Here is a 22,023-nt window from a genome sequence, read left to right as displayed (position 1 = left end):
AATACGACACCTTAGTTGTGTGACGATGGTGTCGGTCTAGCCATCACCGGAAACGATATATGCAGGCTTAAAAGTTTTGCTATGGCGACTAGTAGTGGAGGGTCAAAGCAAACTCCAACGACGGGAGGCCATGCTTCATTAAAAATGGGTCCTGTTAGAGTAGGCTCTTATGAGATAGAGAGGACAATTGGCAAAGGGAATTTTGCTGTTGTAAAGCTTGCAACCCACATTGGCACAAGGAACAAAGTAAGCAATCGTTGTAAAATATATTATGTTTTAGTCATAGTATTATGGAATGCCTCGAAGAAATGGCTGGCTTTATGATTATTTTTAGCGCACGTCCAATTATTGTCACAATGTGATTTGCGAAGGCTTTATTGTTAGTATAAAATAGTCCAACGTAGGATAAGTAATTAATTGTAACGAAGCTTACCGAACTTTTTATGTGTATTCTCTAAAGAGATACTTTGGTATTATGAAAAATAAGGGTGTGCTAGTCTGCTGCGTGTGTAAATTTCTCAAAGCCGTCTGTTTTTACATATTTTGCAGGTTGCCATAAAGATTATTGACAAATCAAACATGGATGTAGATAATCTTAAAAAAATAGCTCGAGAAGTGGAAATAATGAAGTTGCTGAGACATCCACACATAGTTCGTTTGTATCAGGTATGTTGAGTGTACCAATTATTGAGTACAGTATCACTGCTTGGCTTTTTGACAAAATACTTATCACATTGTTATCTTTGATATATTATTATAATTAATACATTTTCTTTCACATTTGGTTAACATATGCAGTAATGTCCTGCTATCAATCGGTAAACAATTTTGATGTCTTGGTTCAGTTATCATAATTTTAATTATTTTAACCAAGTTTTTATTTAGGCTTACTATGCATTCAGGTGTCTCATAGATTGTTATCTTATCTTAGGGAAGATCTTTCTAGAAGAGCAGATTAGTCCACGATTAAAAGACATAGAGAGCTCTATAGCCTTGCATTTTTCATTAAATTTAATCAATTGCTCAAAACCTGATTTTAGGTTGTTTAAATATCTTTCAAATTGGTTCCTCTTCTTTAGCTAATTTATTTCCGCAATGCCGCTTGGTCTTAATTACTCTGAATTACATTGTTAGTCTAGAAATGGCGAATTTTAGCAGTTCTTGTTAATTTGATTATGCCTCCATATGGAGGGTGCTGTTTAAAAAAATTTGTTGGATATATGTAGTCATTTTTATAGGTTTATATTCTTGCGGTAAGCGTGCTGAAGATATTTACATGTAGTACTGTTGTACTGAAATAAATTGACAATTTACTATAGTATTTAGCAAACTGTGTTCCAAACCATAGAACATTGCCGTGTCTTTAGCGAAAGATAACTGAAGTCGCTTGAGATAGTCAGATGCAGTTTTGTTACAGAAGTATAGTATTTTTTATTGTCTGGTAGGTGATTGAGACATCTCGGATGCTCTATCTCGTTCTGGAGTATGCAAGTGGTGGGGAGGTGTATGGTAAGACTATATCGTCTGCTCTTCTCATCACTTTCAATTCTCATTCTTTTTTTCGACTGATTTTTGGTCATATTCAACCAAATTTGACCTATTTTATTTTTGTATAGTCCCTAGGTTATCTTATCACTCATCCGTGTTGCTGTTTACTTCTCCCTTTTCACAGTCATTTTTAAATTTTACCATTTCTGTCATCTTTGTTCTTCGTGTTTTAATTGTGTTCAAAGATCTTTTTCCATTTAGTCTACGCTATTCTGGACATTCGCTATTAAAATAATATACTTATGATGCAACTATAGCATATTCTGGGATCATTTGTGCAAGTACAATTGCCTCGTGTATTTAAAATACATTAATTTGAGTACAGCTTGAGGTCGGGATGTGATCTGCTCAATCCGCTCACTGGAGAGCATTTGAAAAGTGTTTGTTTAAATCTCTTATTTTTGTTCAATAGAACCTCCTGAAGGTTTTTTGCATGAGTTTGTTCTATTTATGATTAGACCATCTCTTTGCTCACGGAAGAATGAACGAGAGAGAGGCGAGAAAGCTTTTCAAACAGATAGTCGCAGCAGTCGCTTACTGCCATAGTCGTCGGATTGTGCATAGAGATCTCAAGGCTGAGAATCTCCTTCTTGATGCTAACCGAAACATGAAATTAGCAGGTAATGAGAGGTGTGTCAGATACGTGCGCGTTGACATGGAAATATAATGACCTGTGTGCCTCTTTATTAGCCATCCCCAATGCTATATGTTAGTGTAGCGCGTTAGGGAAGGCGTCAATTATTGTTTATGAAATGGCTGCAAACATGTATTTCATACCTGTCATATATTGATTAGACCTTGTCTGATCACAGTTATCTTTTCTTTCCAATTTCATGGTGTCACAGAATCACTCTCACCTTTTCAATTCCATGGTGTCACGGAATCACTCTCACCTTTTCAATTCCATGGTGTCCCGGAATCACTCTCACCTTTTCAATTTCATGGTGTCACGGAGTCACTCTCACTAGGGTTGGCATAGTATTTCCCATAGCGGTTATTACCGCCGGTTTATACCAGTTTTTACCGCCCCGGGATAAACTCATTTTTGTCCAAAAGTAGGAAAAAGCGGGAAAAACTAAAAACCTTTTTTTTGATTAGTTGACTAATGCTTAAGCAAAGAATAACAATACACTTATACTATTAGCTGTCATAGAGCTTCTTTATGGCTCTTTAACAGTACACAGGCTAAGAAAGCGCATAACCTTTATAATTGGTTTTTTTACTAAATATTTAATGAAAAGGCCAGATCACAAGATAATATTCGTTTATTTAAATATGTTAAATAGTAATATTGAATAAAAAGTAAAATTGAAACATGTGAAAACATGAAATATCATTTTCATGTTTTCACATGTTTGAAATATGCTTTCTGTCATGTGTGAAACATGACAGAAAGCAAAATACAACGATTAGAAAATAATTAAAAAAATAAAAACACATGAAGATAATGCCGAGTAGTCGAGACCGGTGAACTGAACAAACGGATTAAGGTATTGGGAATTGATTGCCTAAGAAAGGTTAATCCTCGTAGTCGGCTGAATCATACCCTAAAGAAATTATTTTTAGGTTTTGGTATCAAGCTACCAGTTTGGACGTTTTCTCCACTCCAAGCCTGTTGTGCAGCTTGGTCTGCTCTATGGAAAAGGTGCTAAACGATACACGTCAAAACAGTTCTATTATTGGACTGTAAAAGGCTCATCGTTATTTAACGTTGGCCTGCATCTTGGGTGTTGATTTTTTCTAATTTTTTCCACTTTTAAACACTATTTCATTTCTATTGCTATTGATTGATATAAATATGGAGTCACAAAACTAATTGTTTTGTCCAATTTTCCATTTTTATTAAATTTCATTTTTTAGCAAAATATTTGGATAAAAAATTCTGACGTTAGAATATTTCTCAGTTGTTCCCGGTTTTTACCAGTTTTTCCCGGTTTTTACCAGTTTTTACCAGTTTTTCTCGGTTTTTACCAGTTTTTCCCGCTGCCCTGGGAAAAACAGTTTTTTCCGTGGAAAAATGCCAACCCTGACTCTCACTCATGCAGCATCATATGTGCTCAGAAGCTTCAAGATCATGTTTAATTCCACGGTGTCACAGTATCACTGTCGCTCATGCAGTGTCAGAGGTGCTCAGAAGCTTCCAAATCATGTTTAATTCCATGGTGTCACAGTATTACTCTCACTCATGCAGCATCAGAGGTGCTCAGAAGCTTCCAGATCATGTTAATTTTTGCTGATACATCCAGTTTCTTGACAGTAGGTTTTTGTGTCCAGATTTTTAAATAAATTTAGTATGGTCATTGTGTATTTGTGTGCAAGCTAGATTCATAAACATCATGTTAAATGCCGTTGAGGAAACATATTTTGCTATTATTCACTGATTATTAATGTTTGTATCGAAGGTAAGTTTCACATAGACCATGCTTGCGAAGGTAAGTTTCACATAGACCATGCTTGCAAAGGTAAGTTTCCCATAGACCATGCTTGCGAAGGTAAGTTTCATATAGACCATGCTTGCGAAGGTAAGTTTCACATAGACTATGCTTACAAAGTTAAGTTTCACATTGACCATGCTGACAAAGATAAGTTTCACATAGACGATGCTTGCGAAAGTAAGTTTCACATAGACGATGCTTGCGAAGGTAAGTTTCACATAGACTATGCTTACAAAAATAAGTTTCACATAGACCATGCTGACAAAGATAAGTTTCACATAGACCATGCTTGCAAAGGTAAGTTTCACATAGACCATGCTTGCGAAGGTAAGTTTCACATAGACCATGCTTGCGAAGGTAAGTTTCACATAGACTGCTTACAAAGGTAAGTTTCGCTTGCGAAAACAAGGCCGTAACTAACTAATGATGTCTTCTTAATGAAAGCATTGCAACTATTTGTAGGTTAAAATTTGTTGTTTTTTCCTACTTCAGTAATGCAAAGTCGATGAATATCATCAATTCTTTTTACGCGCAAGTGTCATGGCGCCATTCCTTGTTCAAGAGTGTCTCACCTACTATTAAACATTCCTTGTTCAAGAGTGTCTCACCTACTATTAACCATTCCTTGTTCAAGAGTGTCTCACCTACTATTAACCATTCCTTGTTCAAGAGTGTCTCACATACTATAACCATTCCTTGTTCAAGAGTGTCTCACCTACTATTAACCATTCCTTGTTCAAAAGTGTCTCACCTACTATTAACCATTCCTTGTTCAAGAGTGTCTCACCTACTATTAACCATTCCTTGTTCAAGAGTGTCTCACCTACTATTAACCATTCCTTGTTCAAGAGTGTCTCACCTACTATTAACCATTCCTTGTTCAAGAGTGTCTCACCTACTATTAACCATTCCTTGTTCAAAAGTGTCTCACCTACTATTAACCATTCCTTGTTCAAGAGTGTCTCACCTACTATTAACCATTCCTTGTTCAAGAGTGTCTCACCTACTATTAACCATTCCTTGTTCAAGAGTGTCTCACCTACTATTAACCATTCCTTGTTCAAGAGTGTCTCACCTACTATTAACCATTCCTTGTTCAAAAGTGTCTCACCTACTATTAACCATTCCTTGTTCAAGAGTGTCTCACCTACTATTAACCATTCCTTGTTCAAGAGTGTCTCACTTACTATTAACACTGAATTAGTAATTTAACTAAATAACGCTGTAGTTTTTGTGATAAGATACGATTCACCAAGACTTGTTTTCAGTATGAAAAGTTTATATATTTAAATTGGAGTAGCCACTTTGAAGTTGCTTGTTCCTTTAATTCAAGTGTTGAGAATTTTTAGACTTCGAAAATGGTAGCACGCTTTACTAAAAACTGTAAAATTTGTTTATTTTCGGTTTTTAGATTTTGGCTTTAGCAATTTCTATAACCCTGGTGATTTCCTTTCTACTGGCTGCGGGAGTCCCCCTTACGCAGCTCCTGAATTGTTTGAGGGCAAGGAATACGACCCTCCAACAGTAGATGTCTGGGTATGTACTAAGAGTTGCATCTCCCTTATTATAGGGTTTCAATTTATGAATATTAGTGATACTGCACACTGTAGGCTTTTCAATTTCAGTGCATTTTCTTTTATAAAATATTGTGTGAGAACACGCTCTCCATGAACAAGCCTTCCTATGAAATATTTAGATTAAAAACATAAATTTACACTCGTAATTGGGCATATTCATTGAATGATACTTTGGAGCCGTCTTTTGCAGCTTTATTCTGATTGACATTTACGTAACAATTTTTCAATTTGGTGGGTTATGAGTAAAATTGTCTCAATTGACAGCAAAGTTTAGTTTTAGTCTGACAGTCGGTGCATACTGCAAAATAGATTTGAACAGCAATCATCTAGTTTCTGGAAGATTTTTCCGAATCTAATTTTGTGTGTATTTTCACACTGATTGCTCCACTCTCAGGTAGGTGTTTTGTTTAGCAGTTCATAGCATTTGCTGATAATCATGTCAGTATTTGCTCTGCCAAGAGTTAATATTCAGTTGTTATCATCCATTTGTGTAGAGTCTGGGAGTTGTCCTCTATGTGATAGTTTGCGGCGCTGTTCCCTTTGATGGCAATACTCTACCACTTCTCAGAGAAAGAGTCTTATCTGGAAAGTTTCAGATACCTTTCTTCATGTCCACAGGTATGTAATCCATAAGCACTATGATTGTTGCCTATCATTGTCAGTGACTATGAACTTCATGGTAGAACTTGCATGATTGCCTTGTTTACATTTCTAACAGGTATGTAATCCATTATTAGTATAGTCACACCTCAACACGCTCAATTCATTTATTTCCTTTATATGTCAACAGCATTTTATGCTAGTTTGTTTAATTTGTTCGGCAGCTCGAAAACTTGAGACAATTATATATAAAACAAATGCATTATACGAAACTACGCAAAAGAGCTAAATGTAAAAAAAACTAAATTATATTTGAGAAATGAAACCATTAAAGCAAAGCAATAAAAGTGGAGATGGCATTAGAGATACAAGACTAGTTACATTTAGATCAACAATTTTTGCATTCAAGTTTCGATTATCCTGTCCAGTACTTTGCTTGGTTCAGACAACTGAACTGTTTCAACCAAGCAAAAGTAATTCTAGTGATATCTACAAAACTGTTTCATAGATTTATGAGGAAGTTGATTCTGAGTTGTTGGCTCGTGTTTTTTCTGACTTTTTATTTTAATTCCAAGGAAAGCATTGTCTACTTACCTTGTCTACTTACCTTGTCTACTTACCTTGTCTACTTACCTTGTCTACTTACCTTGTCTACTTACCTTGTCTACTTACCTTGTCTACTTACCTTGTCTACTTACCTTGTCTACTTACCTTGTCTACTTACCTTGTCTACTTACCTTTTCACTATTTCTTTTTGGGTTCAAGATCTTAAAACAATAAAATAAAGTAAAGGGATAAACTATAAAGGAAGCAATGAGGAGGATAACTGTTTAAAGTGTACTCATTAAGCAAGCTGATATTCTGGCAGACTTTACAAGACATATGTTGGAATAATTTGCATGCTAAGACAAATATTTGCTTGAGTTTTATGTCAAAAAATTAATATTTAGATGGATCATAAATTTAGGTTTGACTGGATGTAATTCATAGAAGTACTTTCATTAGTTCTTCAGCTGTAATTGTCAGCTGATACTTTATCCATAGAGCCACCCTTACTATTTCTGTCTTTAGTTGCAACCAGATGTATATATAACCTATAGATGTACTTTCATGAACATCTTATCAACATTCTTCTAGTAGTGGTGCATCTTATATGTTTCTGCTTCCTCTCTCTGGAGACAGGCTGTCTGCTAGCTTTAGTCAATAGCGTTTTAGGAATTGGAGTTTTATATTTTATACATATAATGTATATATACTGTAGATCATGCAACGTATTGGATTTTGAGTAATATTGATTTCTGTTCCTCTGTCGTAAAAGACATCCAGCTCGCCCAAGACATTCAGATGTTTTGTCATTTGTAAAAAATTTGGTTTAGCAAGTGGCAGCAGTTTGATCTATTACAATTCAGCAACAGACAACGATTGGCTATGAAGTTGCTTTCTCGATTTCAGAATGCGAAGATTTGATTAAGCACATGCTGGTTGTGGATGCAGATAAACGGTTCACTCTCAAACAGATCGCCTGTCACGGGTGGATGCATATAGGCTGTGAGTCCGTGAGGACCACCTATGAAAGTATGTACATGAGATATGTACTCTTAATATGTACTTCATAGTCACTGTTTTCATTATTTCTTTAAAGGTTAACTTGCAACAAAATTCACATTACAGTTATTTGGTATAATAAGATTCACCATGTCTTACTCTGTTGTGTTGTAGGTGCAAAATATGTGGAAATGTGATTACAAGCTCTTAAAAGCTAAAAAAACGAACAGTTAATCGCAGCCACACGAGACCGCCGTAGTTTGGATTCGCTTTCCAAAACGGCTCAAATGGGACGTAGTTGTTACAGGATGGTTTCTGTTTACACTTTCATGCAACCTCATTCGTCGAAATATTTTCACAACTATGCTTCACGCATTCAATAAAACCTTGTCTACTGTTCTTACGCGTCTGTTTTATCGTCATTGTAATGCTGTCACTTTTAGCAGTGATATCTTATAACTTACCGTAAAAAATCGTTAAACTTTTTAACCTTAGCTCGAAGGAGTACATATCATTGTCTGATAATCATGATGAGCCTGTTGGTCACTTGTGATAATCGAAAAGTGCTGCAAAAATTATTTGCGAAGTATTGGGTCACGTGATCAGATTACGACTTGACGATTGAATAATGCCGAAACAAAACTGTAAAGTAGCAAGTATCTATATTTGATACGGGGTCTTCGGTAAAACTCGAAGTGTTTGTCATAAACTAGTGCTACGATAAGTTTTATATTGAGCTTTTTATTGGCCTTTCAATTCACGTGAGAACATCACGTGACAAGACAATAACCAAACTGTAATGACTACGTCAGAGAAATAAAGAAATTCCAATTTACGGCGGCTTTTCGTTTTTGAGCTTTTAAGAGCTTGTAATCACATTTCCACGTATTTGGCACCTACAACACAACAGAGTAAGACATGGTGAATCTTTTGATACCAAATAACTGTAATGTGAATTTTGTTGCAAGTCAACCTTTAAATTTTAGAAAACGTTTGATGTCATAGATACCAATCATTATCAGTTTATGCCCGTATGATAACTGAGCAAAAATTCAAATAGCCACTAAAATAGTTTTTTCACATGTACATGTATGTAATTGGAATATATAATATGATTGTAGTATATGTAATATAAGATATAATATTTGAGAATTGGTATTCAATATTAATTGCCTGTTCTAGATGTTAGGCTTTATTTGAATTGAGATTTTTTATAGGTGTTTGTCATTGTTTTCTCTCTCAAGTTGATTGACCTAGTAGCATTACATCTATCCCGATGTATGTAAGCTGTTTTGCTCTTAATAAAATTATCCCGTGTATTAATGACAATAGTGTGTAGAGTTATGACAAAACTGCCGTATATTTAAGTTCTTCGTCCGGCTTTACAGTTTCAATTGCTTATATCTGATAGTATCAAAACAGTGCCTTCCCATGGTGTTTTAATCAAAGCATGTAGGACAGCTAGTGATACTGTTACAGCCTCCATAGAGAATTACTGCAGTCACCTCGACTTATGTAGTGGAGAAGATATTCCACTCAATCAGAGCATACTGGAACATATGGCTGGCTTGGGGCTAGATCCTGAGAAGACCATTCAGGTAGGTGCCTCTTATATTTAAGCCTGTTTATATCAAATCTTCGAAGCCTCAGATATATGAATAGGTTTTTCAACTGGCTGATTCCTGACTTGATGCGAGTTAGTCACGCCGTGTCATGCATTTTCGCTAGTACAAACTCAGTCTTTCATTTTGTTATACACTCTATAAACTTTTCCTGTTTGCTATTTTTCATGTTTTACTATAATTTGCTCTTTTCTTTCCTTTAGAATGCCTGCAGCTAGTGGAACCCTTTTTTTAAAGACTATATGTATTACATTAGTGTGAAGAACTGCAAAATGGCAGAAGGAAAACTGTAAAAGTTGTCAAAACCTGAATTCTATATAAAAAAAATTAATAAAGTGATGATCAATAAAAAATTGTTTTTTGTTGTTATAATTTATTTCTACTTGGTTATGAATTGAAATACGGTACGACATTCACTCATTTATGAGTCAAACATTTTTGTTTAATGTACCATATTTCTGTGATGAGGCAGTTAGAGGCAATGTTAGCTCTCCGCTAAATAACATTGATTTAACTCAATTTTGCTCGTTGAAAGAAGTGTGTAATGTTTGCTACATTAAGCTGAGTGTTTGTCAAATAGCTCACAATATGAAAAGAGACATAGCGAGTAAGCCGCCAGCGGAAAGGGGTTGGAAATGGCATGCTAGTTAGTAATGTGTATTCGCTTCTTGATTTGTTGCAGTCGGTCAAAGAGAAACGATACGATGATCACAGCGCAGTGTACCATCTTCTCGAAGACAAGCTTCAAAGGCACCTACTCAAGTCTCAAATGTCTTCTGTCTCGCAGTCTCTTCCTCCAGCTATGCCTCAGCCGGCCCCTCAAACCCTATCTCAGTCCACTCCCAAGTCTACCCATCAATCACTCTCTCAGTCTATTCCACAATCCATTTCTCATTTGGACAATTCTGACAGTTACAACGGGATAACTCATGACCTTACACCACCGGTGTCTACTCAAAGAAGGTCGAGTATTACGACAGGCGTTGGTGAGTAAAATCTTTTGCCTAGCGTCTAGCCAGAAGCGTCCATAGCTGTTGACCAGTTATCGCCCTAAGTTCTGGCATTGTCTGATTTTCCTGGCTCAATCTCTAGCATATTTGTAGCCTTTTTCATTGTATCATCTGATGTAAAAGTTTATACCGATTATTTTGGTATCAAAATATTTTTGATAGGCTTTGTGGTTAAAAAGTTATGACAATTTATATGAGCCCTTGGCAAATATTATTAGGTTTTATCGAATATTTAATTATGTACAAGTAAAAAAATTAATTTGTTAGCAAGAGTTGAAGTAGATTTTTACGTTTTACCTTGAAATCAATTTGTGGCAAATGTGTCAGTTTTCTTTGGTTAGCTTTTTCCTTAATTTATTCTGCAGTTCGGACTAATGGAAAGAAGCATGCAATTGCCTCACAAATCTATGATATAATAGTGCTCATTTACTCTATTGCTAGTTGACCCGCAGCAGAGGATCCCGCATTCCTCTTCCCCAATTCTCACCTCTGAGCAGCTTCTCAGTCTCCAGCTGCTATCAGCGCAACAGCAGAGTACAACAGGCATTGACCAGGACATGGAGAGCGATGAGGAAGAACCGGCCCCTGAGGCTCTCATGAGATATATGGCTATGCGAAGACACACAATAGGGGTTGGTGACAGTGAACACGATCCACCACAAGATACTCGCTCCAAGCTAGCTCAGCACATGCCCATGGGTAAGTCATACTCTCCAGTTCACGAATTGTAGTATTAGGTCTGCCATATGGCTAGTAGTAAATAGGGATGTTCGGTGTTTGTTGACAATGATTGGACTACACAGCAATCTAAATATGGACACATTTGATGAGCGCTCTAAGAATTGGCTTGCTCATAGTAAGTGGTATAAGCTTTCATTGTTGACTTCACAGGTGATTGTCTTTACAACTGATGGTTCGTTCACTTGTTTTATTAGTAACGCTTTGGCTAGGTACCAGGAGTACTCCTTACTGTTAAAGTAAAAATGTTTCTATGATGTACTGTTCAGACACTGCACTTTGTACTTTATTTGACTACTGAATAGTACAAGTATATGTAAAGGCTTTGTATAAGATACTGTGCGCTAGACTGTCAAGTATATATATCTAGGGTTTCTACAATATAAACTATGCATGAAGCTGTTGTCTTTTAATTCCAATATTTGTCATGGGAATGTCTACTTGCAGGAGCTTGTATTCCTCCCACTCCACTCCTAACCCAGCACTCTCAGTTTGGTGTTTTACCTACAGCCATATTCTCGCAGTTAAATCAAAATTTTGCCAGTCCATCAGATGAGGGCATGACGAGTGATTGCTACAATGGTAACGTCTCTTCTGCGGGATTCCTCGGTCTCCCTGATGACCCTCTGCATGATGGTATGCTTATCTATTCAACTTCTATTCTTTCTCACGTTTAAATTAGTCCGGCTTTCTCATGGAACTTTCATGTATAATGTGTATGAGGGAGGGTACAGTGTGAGTTAATATGTATGAGGGAGGGTACAGTGTGAGTTAATATGTATAAGGGAGGGTACAGTGTGAGTTAATGTATATGAGGGAGGGTACAGTGTGAGTTAATGTATATGAGGGAGGGTACAGTGTGAGTTAATATGTATGAGGGAGGGTACAGTGTGAGTTAATATGTATGAGGGAGGGTACAGTGTGAGTTAATGTGTATGAGGGAGGGTACAGTGTGAGTTAATATGTATGAGGGAGGGTACAGTGTGAGCATAAAACATGACAAGTAGACGAACTCAATAGGCAGTTTGTTATTCTGTTGAATCATTTAGAGGAATTTCATTTATTCCAAACGATGCAGTGCACCTATTAAATAATCTTAGTTTAAACATCCAGTAAGTGGGGGTTTTTCCCCAAGAGAAGGCAATCTCTAATATGTTCCTTTATCTGTCATACCTCGAATATCCTTTGGGTTGCAGATGTAAGCGTACAACTTGAATTACATCGTTCATTAACCAAATAACATGAATAGCGATTTGGTTTTGTTTCTGCACCCAGGTCAAAGGCACTCTGTCCTACTGCTACCTCTTGTAGAATAAAAGCTGCTTGTTACAAATTGTTTTACTGGTTCTTTTTCCTTTTCATCCATAGCACTGATTTGTCTGATCCAAGACAATTGGTGACAGGTTGGAAGGGCTTGGTTGTTATAGCTTTGGTATTATTTTTCTTAAAATCTCATGCAATCCCTCCTTTTGCATCATATACTGCCCTTCATTTTGTTGTTGTAAATCAAAGGGGAAGGCCGTATGCTTTGCTTTCTAGGAAATCCAATTCGTGCAAATCTCAAGACTGTATCCCTTTCTTTTGTGTGTTTAGATCTAGAGGATACCAACTCATGTAGCATAACCCCAACATTTCTATCCACAGGTAAGGTAGAGTCTGCATGAAGCAGTATTGCTATGGAGAATGTTTTCACTTTAGAACACTGCCTATTAGCAGTCGATTGCATGTGGGTGGGGGCTATGAGCTAAGGCTATCGGCACCGCTAACATTCGACCATTCTCTAACTTACCAGTCATTGCTTTATACTGGTCTTTGGTCATAGCCTCTTATCATTCACGCCATCATCTTATGATTCCCATTGACTCAATCTTACTTTTACCGTTGATTCCTGCTCACACTGGCCAGGCCTTGATCAACTCCTGTCATCAGTCTCTCTAAGACTTGCTTTCAGCAATTTTGATAATCTGAGCTCTCTCTTAATCGTTCTGTGCTGCAAATGAACTCCTTCAAGCTTGCTTCCCACTGAACACCGTTTTAACACAGTACTTATCGAAAACTGAGGATACGTTAGTTTGAACATAGTCATGATAGACGTAGGTCTGTCGCGTGATGCAAATAGGAATTTTGGTATTGCCACAATTTGTCGTTCCGTTTGCCCAATGTAAACATTTATGGGTGTCTTTGATTGGATACATTGTATTTGAAAAATTAAATTGCATATTCAGCCTTCCAAATGTGTAAAACATATCTATCACCAGCTCCTAAAGTATTAGTGGTTTAACTTTTCGTCTATATCTTTGTCTACCTACGCTCAATGGATTATGCAAACAGTTTAGGGACAGAATACTATCTGATAAGTTAATATCGTTAAAATATGTCATGAAGTGAATATGTCATAAAGTTAACTTAAATAGTCTCTCTTGAAGTCTTCTAGTTGGAGTTGGATATATTGACCAATACTGTCAGAAAAGGCTGTACATACGTACATACTAACTGCGAAATGTAAATTGTACATCTAATTCCAAAATCAAGTAATTTCGATGATCGGAAATTATCGGTAAAAAAGATCGCAAATTTTGCGCTGAGCCTGCTGCTCATGCTGAGATTAGGTCATGTGACACTATAAACTTATGTCATTATAATTAACTAAGTCATATGTCATAACTGTACTAGGTCATATGTCATTATAAATAAACTAGGTCATATGTCATTATAAATAAACTAGGTCATATGTCATTTTAATTGAACTAGTTGCTCAGTTATGACTCCCATGTAATTAACTGGTCATGTCCATCTGTTAACCCACTCTATGCTAGTAGTCTATCCACACTTGTACACGCTTGCCATGCACTTACCTAGATAGCTAGATAGCAATGGCTCCCGGTCGTGGTTGGTTCTGTCTACTGTCACGTGTAGTAGCAGCCCCCTGGGTGAAGAGTCGAGTTGCTGAAGACAACTCGATGATGTGATTTTATGGTCACATTCGAGACTACAAATACTGCTAGTAGCTGACCATCACATGAGAACGTCAGGCTATTCCAGCCTAGTCAGGCACGGGTATTTCTGTCCGTCGGATCATAAAATTGGTTTGTAACATGAAAACACAAGATAGCCTGGGAGACAGTTTATTAGGTGTTGAGCAATGGCACTAGTCTATTGACCCAGCCAACAACTCTGTGTGCAGAGATAGGAGTTGTGATGAGTAAATACCTTGATTATTCCTCATTAGTAAGTCTGGGCTAGGAGCTGGAGCAGTAAATGGTTAGCTTAGCTATTGATTGACTCTTCAACCTGCCTGTCGCAGAAACGGATAATTCTAATAATAAAAAATTACTTTTGGTGTGGATGTTTAAAAATATAATTATTAATAATCGTATTAAATGTTTTTTAACATACAATAATCATTGACTAAATCTGGATCAATCATTTATGTAAAAGTCACTCTGAGACCGCAGTTGTTTTCAGTAATCGAGTAATTGGCTTTTGGCTGAACTACAGGCTCGTGTGACCACTTACATTACGCTACTCTTTCCTCATTTATTGCCTCGCAATAATTAGCATTTGGCCTGGCCATTACACAACCTATAGTGGCCAGTCTTGTTTGACCTATAGCGACCAGTCTTGTTTGACCTATAGTGACCAGTCTTGTTTGACCTATAGCGACCAGTCTTGTTTGACCTATAGTGGCCAGTCTTGTTTGACCTATAGTGACCAGTCTTGTTTGACCTATAGCAACCAGTGTTGTTTGACCTGCGGTGACCAGTCTGCTCATGACCATCTGGAGGTGTTGTCTGATTCAAACTTCAGTGATTAAGTAATATGGCCAGTTGTGAATATCATATTTACTCTCACGCGTCCATAAAGATAAACGGTCTCATCGACCCATTAATGAACCAGTGCGGGTTTTTCTATGCTTGCAGGTCCAATGGGTCGGAGAGCATCAGATGGTGGCTCAAACATTTTTCAGTTTTCTCAGAGATTCTCGACTACTCCAGAGCAAAACATGGCTATAAACCATGAGGAACCGAGCTCCCTCCTTATGCAATCGTCACCATACATCTCCCTCCCTCCAACAACTCCCTCTCCAGATGATAATGATGATGATGATGAAGACGAAGAAGCTATCAGAAGGTAAGGTTATGCCCATGCATTAGTTTGAGTATTTACATGTACTAGATGAATGCCCGGCTAATAAAAAAGTTTTTGGACAGAAAATTTATTTTTATCTAGCCAGATACAACATTTATTATTCAAACTTTTAAACTTCATATCATGAAAAAAGGTTTTTTGTACAGTTCCAACGGATTAAGAAAAAAAATTAAACAACTAAATGTTTTTAAACTTTTTCAAACAACTGTAACGTTTAAATTGCATATCATGAAAGAAGTTTTTGTTGAAATAAATTAAGAGGAAAAATAAAACTGTAAAGGTGTTTAAATGTAAAAGTGAAATCATTATCAAGTAATGGCTAAATAAAGTCTGTTTTGCAACAATTACAATGAAAAATTATTTGGTATACACTTATATGATTTTTATTCCTTTCAGTGTTGGCGTCATAAGGCAAAAATATCGTAAAGAGTGGCATAGAAACCCATGGTAATTATCTAATGCAAACACCTGGTAAAAATCATCAAAATTTTATATGCATATTATAGTACATGTTAAAAATTAGCGATAAAACAATATGTAAACCTTAGTAACTATAGTTTAGTTACCTACAGTAACTTTAGTGTATTTAGTGATTACAATCTGCAAAATAATTTAACCTCACAATGTACTACGCGCAGTACGTACCGTGGGGAGTTCTTACTTTCGAGACAGATGTGTAACGTATACACTGAATCTAATTTAAATGAATTCAGCTTACTAAACACATACATAAAGGAAGTTTTAGTATGTATTTTACAAAACTTGAGCATCTAATTTGAGTTTTATCACTTATCAGCTTGCAAATCTGTTTTTACTATAATTAATAACACTGAACTGAGATAGCGAGCAACGTATATCCTTTCCGGTGTTTTGGGAGTTATTTCGGTGAATTGCACATCGACGTTTTTGTAATTTCGTCGTAATCAGTACACCAACCACCGAATTTTAATTTCAGGAGAAATTTTTGTTGATATCGAATTACCGAATATCGAAAACAAATTTGCCCTAGTATGGCGAGGACGAAAAAGCATCATGTTTTACAGATTAAGGCAAAAAAATCTTACCACAGATGTGTCGTAACCCGTGAGCGCACTGTATTAATTAATACATAATTTAGTGTGTGCAATTGAAAAAATGGTATGCACTACATTGCAAGAGTGATGGAAAAGTAAGAACAGCGTAGCCTTGTGGCTAGATGCGCGAGAGTTAGTTCAAATCCAGCACGAAGCAAACTTTTCATTCCTAGATTTTGATAGCTATAGCTGGACAGACAGTGAACGACAGACAGATGACAAACTTTGAGATTTATATACAGAGATGAGGCTGTTCTGGATTCATATTTACTTCATGTGTCAAACTTGGCATGAATATTGATGTGTGTATGGATGTATGAAATGCAAGTGCCCTCACTGGCTGTTTCTGGTGAGTTGTCAATTACAGGTATCTGGAAACGAGAGGTGGTTCACAGAGACATACGGTAACTGGTGCAACTTCGTCTTCTTCCTCTTCCTCCTCTGCTGCAGAAACAATAGATGATCTTCAGGAAAGATTCTCACGCATGCCTATTAGACGTAAAGGTGATAGCTTGTATGACATACATGTGTTTTTTATATCCTATACAGCTTGTATGACATATATGTGTCTATATCCTATACAGCTTGTATGACATACATATGTTTTTATCCTATATAGTTTGTATGACATACATATGTCTATATCCTATACAGCTTGTATGACATACATGTGTCTATATCTTATACAGCTTGTATGACATACATATGTTTTATCCTATATAGTTTGTATGACATACATATGTCTATATCCTATACAGTTTGTATGACAACCATATGTTTTTATCCTATATAGTTTGTATGACATACATGTATCTATATCCTATACAGCTTGTATGACATACATATGTCTATACCCTCTACAGCTTGTATGACATACATATGTATATATCCTATATAGCTTGTATGACATATGTATGTCAATAATAACTTATACAGGTTTTTTGATGTCACCTACTACACGCTATCGCTTGCTATTGTTATAGGTAGCTGTCGAGACTCCAAGGAATCTCATAACCTCGCACTGCCTGAAGGTTATTCACAAGGACGACGAGCGAGTGACAGCTCATGCAGCAATTTGTACAAAAACAGGGCCCACCTCGAGAAGCTGTACAAGGTTGCTCTCACTAACAGCACTGTCAAAAGCAAACCAGCTGCCACCAGTCTCAAACAGCTCCACAAAGAGCTTGTAGGTTTTGTCAGGCTGCTTCCGAATTCTTCCAGCTGAAATAAAAATAACAGACTCAAAAGCTACTGATCATTTGTATCGGTCAAGCTAAAATGTCTTAATATTAGTAGCTTTATGAATTGTTATTCTAGACCTAAGTTCATTGATGATGTTATGTCTAGAATATTAATTGATGATGTTAAGTCTAGATTATCAATTGACGAAGTTAAGTCTAGAATATGAATTGATGAAGATAAGTCTAGAATATCAATTGATGAAGTTAAGTCTAGAATATGAATTGATGAAGTTAAGTCTAGAATATATGAAGTTAAGTCTAGAATATGAATTGATGAAGTCAAGTCTAGAATATGAATTGATGAAGTTAAGTCTAGAGTATGAATTGATGAAGTTAAGTCTAGAATATGAATTGATGAAGTTAAGTCTAGAATATATGAAGTTAAGTCTAGAATATGAATTGATGAAGTCAAGTCTAGAATATGAATTGATGAAGTTAAGTCTAGAGTATGAATTGATGAAGTTAAGTCTAGAATATATAAAGTTAAGTCTAGAATATGAATTGATGAAGTTAAGTCTAGAATATCAATTGATGAAGTTAAGTCTAGAATATCAATTGATGAAGTTAAGTCTAGAATATATGAAGTTAAGTCTAGAATATGAATTGATGAAGTCAAGTCTAGAATATGAATTGATGAAGTTAAGTCTAGAGTATGAATTGATGAAGTTAAGTCTAGAATATATAAAGTTAAGTCTAGAATATGAATTGATGAAGTCAAGTCTAGAATATGAATTGATGAAGTTATGTCTAGAATATCAATTGATGAAGTTAAGTCTAGAAAATCAATTGATGAAGTTAAGTCTAGAATATCAATTGATGAAGTTAAGTCTAGAATATGAATTGATGAAGTTACGTCTAGAATATCAATTGATGAAGTCAAATCTAGAATATCAATTGATGAAGTTAAGTCTAAAATATCAATTGATCAAGTTAAGTCTAGAGTATGAATTGATGAAGTTAAGTCTAGAGTATGAATTGATGAAGTTAAGTCTAGAATATTAATTGATGAAGTTAAGTCTAGAGTATGAATTGATGGTTAAGTCTAGAATATGAATTGATGAAGTTAAGTCTAGAATATGAATTGATGAAGTTAAGTCTAGAGTATGAATTGATGAAGTTAAGTCAAGTCTAGAACTTGGTATATAATTCCAGTCAATTTTATTAAACAGAAACAGATGAGTGTGAGTCTGGATTTAGAGAAGCCCCAGTTTCCGACACAGGATGGAGTACGTAGACAAATGTTGGGCAGTCAGTCGCATGCCCCGCACCATTCTGTTCAGCACCACCACACCCCTCCAGGCTCCCCCCATAGTCAGCGCCAGTCAATGCAGCAGCAACATAAGCTTGATGCTCCTGGTAATCTCTACTGTTTCTTTAAATTTTGGATTTGATTGCTAGTCTATCTCATTCTAGAACGTTCTCATCGCCCTTACGGCATGTATGTATATATGCTTCTCTTTACTCGCAACTTCTATTAAAATTTTCAATGCTTTGTGCCAAGTTTGATACTAAGAAGTAAGTCGGAGTGTTGTTTAAGCATTCTGAAGTGCAACTCTTTGATTTATCATTAAATAAGTAATTTTTATTGAAACAATATCTGCAAAAATAATGAAATTGCAATACTTGTTAAGGTTAGTTTTCAATTAAATTAGACATGTGATATTGTGATTAGTTTGAAGCATTCTATCTATGTCTGACTAAAATAGCTCACTGGAAAGATATTTTTATTTTCAGCTGTGCGGTTATCGCAAATCAATGTTGACGATCATTTTCTTTGGTACTAGAAGCTTAGAAAAAAAGAAAAGTTTAGTTGTTTTTAAAAAGAAACAACAAAACTTTTATTATTGGGTTGGCAACCACTTAGCTGTGCAGCACTGAATGCGTCCAATGCAACGCTCTATGGTATTGATTTATGCTCTCCGTCTTAATCTTGTTTTTATGGTGTTGACACGTTTATTATATTGCTATTTAAATATATTTATTTGTCGTTTAAGCACCCAGCGTACGCACACTGCTATAGCATCGAAGACTTGCAGTTGCGATTCTCAAGTATATATTAGAGGTTACGAAATGTGTTTTTATTCACAGTAAAGCAAGAGTGCCCAAACAATTGGTGACTCGCATGGTCAAACTGTTCAGTATGGGACACTATTTTAGTCTAGTCTTTTCCTAGACTTCCTCGATTACCCTATCGTCTGGCATATGACAATGTTTATAAATGAAATATAACATGCAGTACTCATGTCAACTATGATAGAAATGCAATTAAGCTTTATTTGCTATAGATTGTATCTGTGAGCACCAGCTATACGTAACTATTTCTACTTGTCTAGACATGCTGCCGTATCTGAATGCTCTGCCCTCAGGCTATGCCCCTCGCTACCAGTCTGTGCCCTATTCTCAGTCACCAAGCTTTCTTCCTGGAGATACTCAGCAAGCCGACTTTCTTGTTCAGCAATCAAGTATGCAAAGGTCTGTTGCACTTTTGCTCTATCAAAGCGTGTCGCATCATTTCTAAAACCAGTAATCATGTCTATGTCTAGTAATCTCGAAATCGTATGTAACGCCTGTTTATCGACAAGGCCTCCTATTCTTATTGTTAAACATGCCTGTCTAGGTATTTTATAAACTTGTTTCTCTACCACAATTTTGCATTTTTATTCGTTTTGCATCGGATTATAACTCACCATTCATCCATTGCACACCAGTTTTCTATTCTTGATAGGAACGTTCCTTCACCGCCTCCACCAATGAATCTCGATAAGATTGTGGAAGACAGCTGTGGTGAAGGAGCATTTGAAGACGAGGAACTACACACCCACCTCTTCTTTAAGCCTCCCGATATAAACGTGACGGATGAGCAAGGCAATGTCAGCTGTCACAGTCAGTTCTCTTGCCAAGCCACTCATGATAATCTTCAATTAAATTCCATCGGCAGCAATCAGTTTCAATCTGTTCTGAAGGGTCAGCGCTCACGTACTTTTTCAACGCTAGCTGACGCCTATGAACATAGCCGTCATCTTCCAAGTACACACGAAGTTAGCAATGTTAGCAAAGACATCTCATCGAATGGGTTTTTTGCAACGATGGCCATATTACAAAATAGCTACGAAGACATCGTTGTAGATTGCAAAAATGCCGAAGAGACTCTCGGATTGATACGGCATGTTCTTGATGCTCAGTGCATTGAATACGAGCTGTCTTCCTGTTCAAGGGTAGTCCAGCTCAACCACTCAAACGTTCAGCTAAAAATGGAAATCGTTAGAACTGGTAATCAGTCAAACAGCGTGAGGTTTAGACACGTCTCAGGAGACTCCAACTTTGGCAGGCAGTTGTGTCATGAGCTGCGTCAGCGTATGAGTTTGTAGTTTTTCCGTTCTCTCCATTAGAAGCAACATTGTGGGAGGCCAGTCAAGACTACACACACTCAACTTTGTCTGTTCAGTGCACAGCTAATCTATGCAGGCGTTCTGCGTAGTTCTGTCGTCAAATACCTGGGGCTCACTTACTACCCTAGGTTTGTGTTTGCAAATCCATGGCTCTCAGACTATGTACTCGGGAGATATATTGGTGCTAGCGGGACATTTGGATATTGCCTGCCGTCCCACACATGCGATGTCATGTGTTATACCTATTATATGGCTAATTTAGTTAATAGCTTCTTTGCTAGGCGTATTTGCTAATTTATGTCCCCCTTTTTATCACATTTTGCAATAGTTGAAGTCTCGGCACTCCATATATTTCTTTACAAACATTTTGCACTTATCTCAGTTTTATGATTCGGAGGCTATTCGGAGCCACCATGTGCAAGTCATCCTTAAAAATTGCATATGCTTTTTGTACTAGTCCTTTGCACACGCATATTTTATGCATAAATTGCATTGTGTGCATCCATTAATGCATTGTATATTTTGTGGAGGTATTAATGAATGTATTGAACATCCGCTATATAGCGCATTACGTATGCTGCGTACGCACTACTTTTTTGCATAAGGGTGCACAAGTTTGTGTCTGTATAATTCGGATAGCACGCAATGCATATGGCTAACCAATTACATAGACCTTACTTAGTGCAAAGCATAGATTGCAAACTTTCATCTATACATACTTGCATATTTTTCTTCTGCTTATATGAATCTCATAGCGTTGTGGGTACACACCGCATACTAACTACTTCATACAAAAATATTGTATAGCATCTCCCTACTCACTCCTCAACAGAATTGAGGTGCTATTTGATTTAGCATCTGAAGCTTTTATGTTATATTTATTGTGAATGTATATTGAAAAGTATTTCCGTTGTCATTTAAATAGAAAATCTGTCATTCATGACATTTCCCACTCAATTTTCCAAATAAAAGTTTTATCCAAGTCCATTATACTTGATCTATATTTGTGTCACAGCCAGCCCCTCCATTTCACTTACAATCAATAATGGAAGTCCGGAATACATGTAAGTGGGGCTTATTTCAGCTTGAGCAGACT

At 36.5% G+C, this 22,023-nt stretch overlaps 1 protein-coding gene across 3 annotated transcripts; it reads left to right on the top strand.

Moving 5' to 3' along the window:
- Positions 1 to 100: 100 nt before the first annotated feature.
- On the top strand, positions 101 to 21,914 carry LOC137396176 (serine/threonine-protein kinase SIK3-like). 3 transcript variants are annotated; one of them, XM_068082340.1, is made up of 18 exons: positions 101 to 246; positions 550 to 666; positions 1,446 to 1,509; positions 2,007 to 2,168; positions 5,395 to 5,519; positions 6,055 to 6,178; positions 7,613 to 7,735; positions 9,185 to 9,303; positions 10,010 to 10,313; positions 10,779 to 11,036; positions 11,523 to 11,711; positions 12,669 to 12,719; positions 14,996 to 15,206; positions 16,665 to 16,801; positions 17,281 to 17,483; positions 18,708 to 18,894; positions 19,905 to 20,010; positions 20,264 to 21,914. In XM_068082340.1, the coding sequence occupies exons 1-18, from the start codon at positions 145 to 147 to the stop codon at positions 20,904 to 20,906; spliced, it is 3,225 nt and encodes a 1,074-aa protein (XP_067938441.1). In that variant the 5' UTR covers positions 101 to 144; the 3' UTR covers positions 20,907 to 21,914. The 3 variants fall into 3 exon arrangements, with proteins under 3 accessions (XP_067938441.1, XP_067938432.1, XP_067938449.1); XM_068082331.1 differs by having other exon boundaries at positions 19,872 to 20,010; XM_068082348.1 differs by lacking the exon at positions 12,669 to 12,719 and having other exon boundaries at positions 19,872 to 20,010.
- The last annotated feature ends 109 nt before the right edge of the window (positions 21,915 to 22,023 follow it).

This window comes from Watersipora subatra, chromosome 1, assembly GCF_963576615.1.
Source record: "Watersipora subatra chromosome 1, tzWatSuba1.1, whole genome shotgun sequence".
NCBI classification, from domain to species: domain Eukaryota; kingdom Metazoa; phylum Bryozoa; class Gymnolaemata; order Cheilostomatida; family Watersiporidae; genus Watersipora; species Watersipora subatra.
Note: the sequence above shows the minus strand (reverse complement) of the source record. Positions and strands in the feature narration are given on the sequence as shown.

What these genes read in the sequence shown, in the direction of transcription:
- LOC137396176 (XM_068082331.1), top strand. Translation starts at nt 145, where the DNA reads ATGGGTCCTGTTAGAGTAGGCTCTTATGAGATAGAGAGGACAATTGGC. An exon ending in CGTGAGGACCACCTATGAAA is followed by an intron (nt 7,736 to 9,184) that starts GTATGTACATGA and finishes ATACTGTTACAG; the next exon opens with CCTCCATAGAGAATTACTGC. An exon ending in CATGCCTATTAGACGTAAAG is followed by an intron (nt 16,802 to 17,280) that starts GTGATAGCTTGT and finishes CTATTGTTATAG; the next exon opens with GTAGCTGTCGAGACTCCAAG.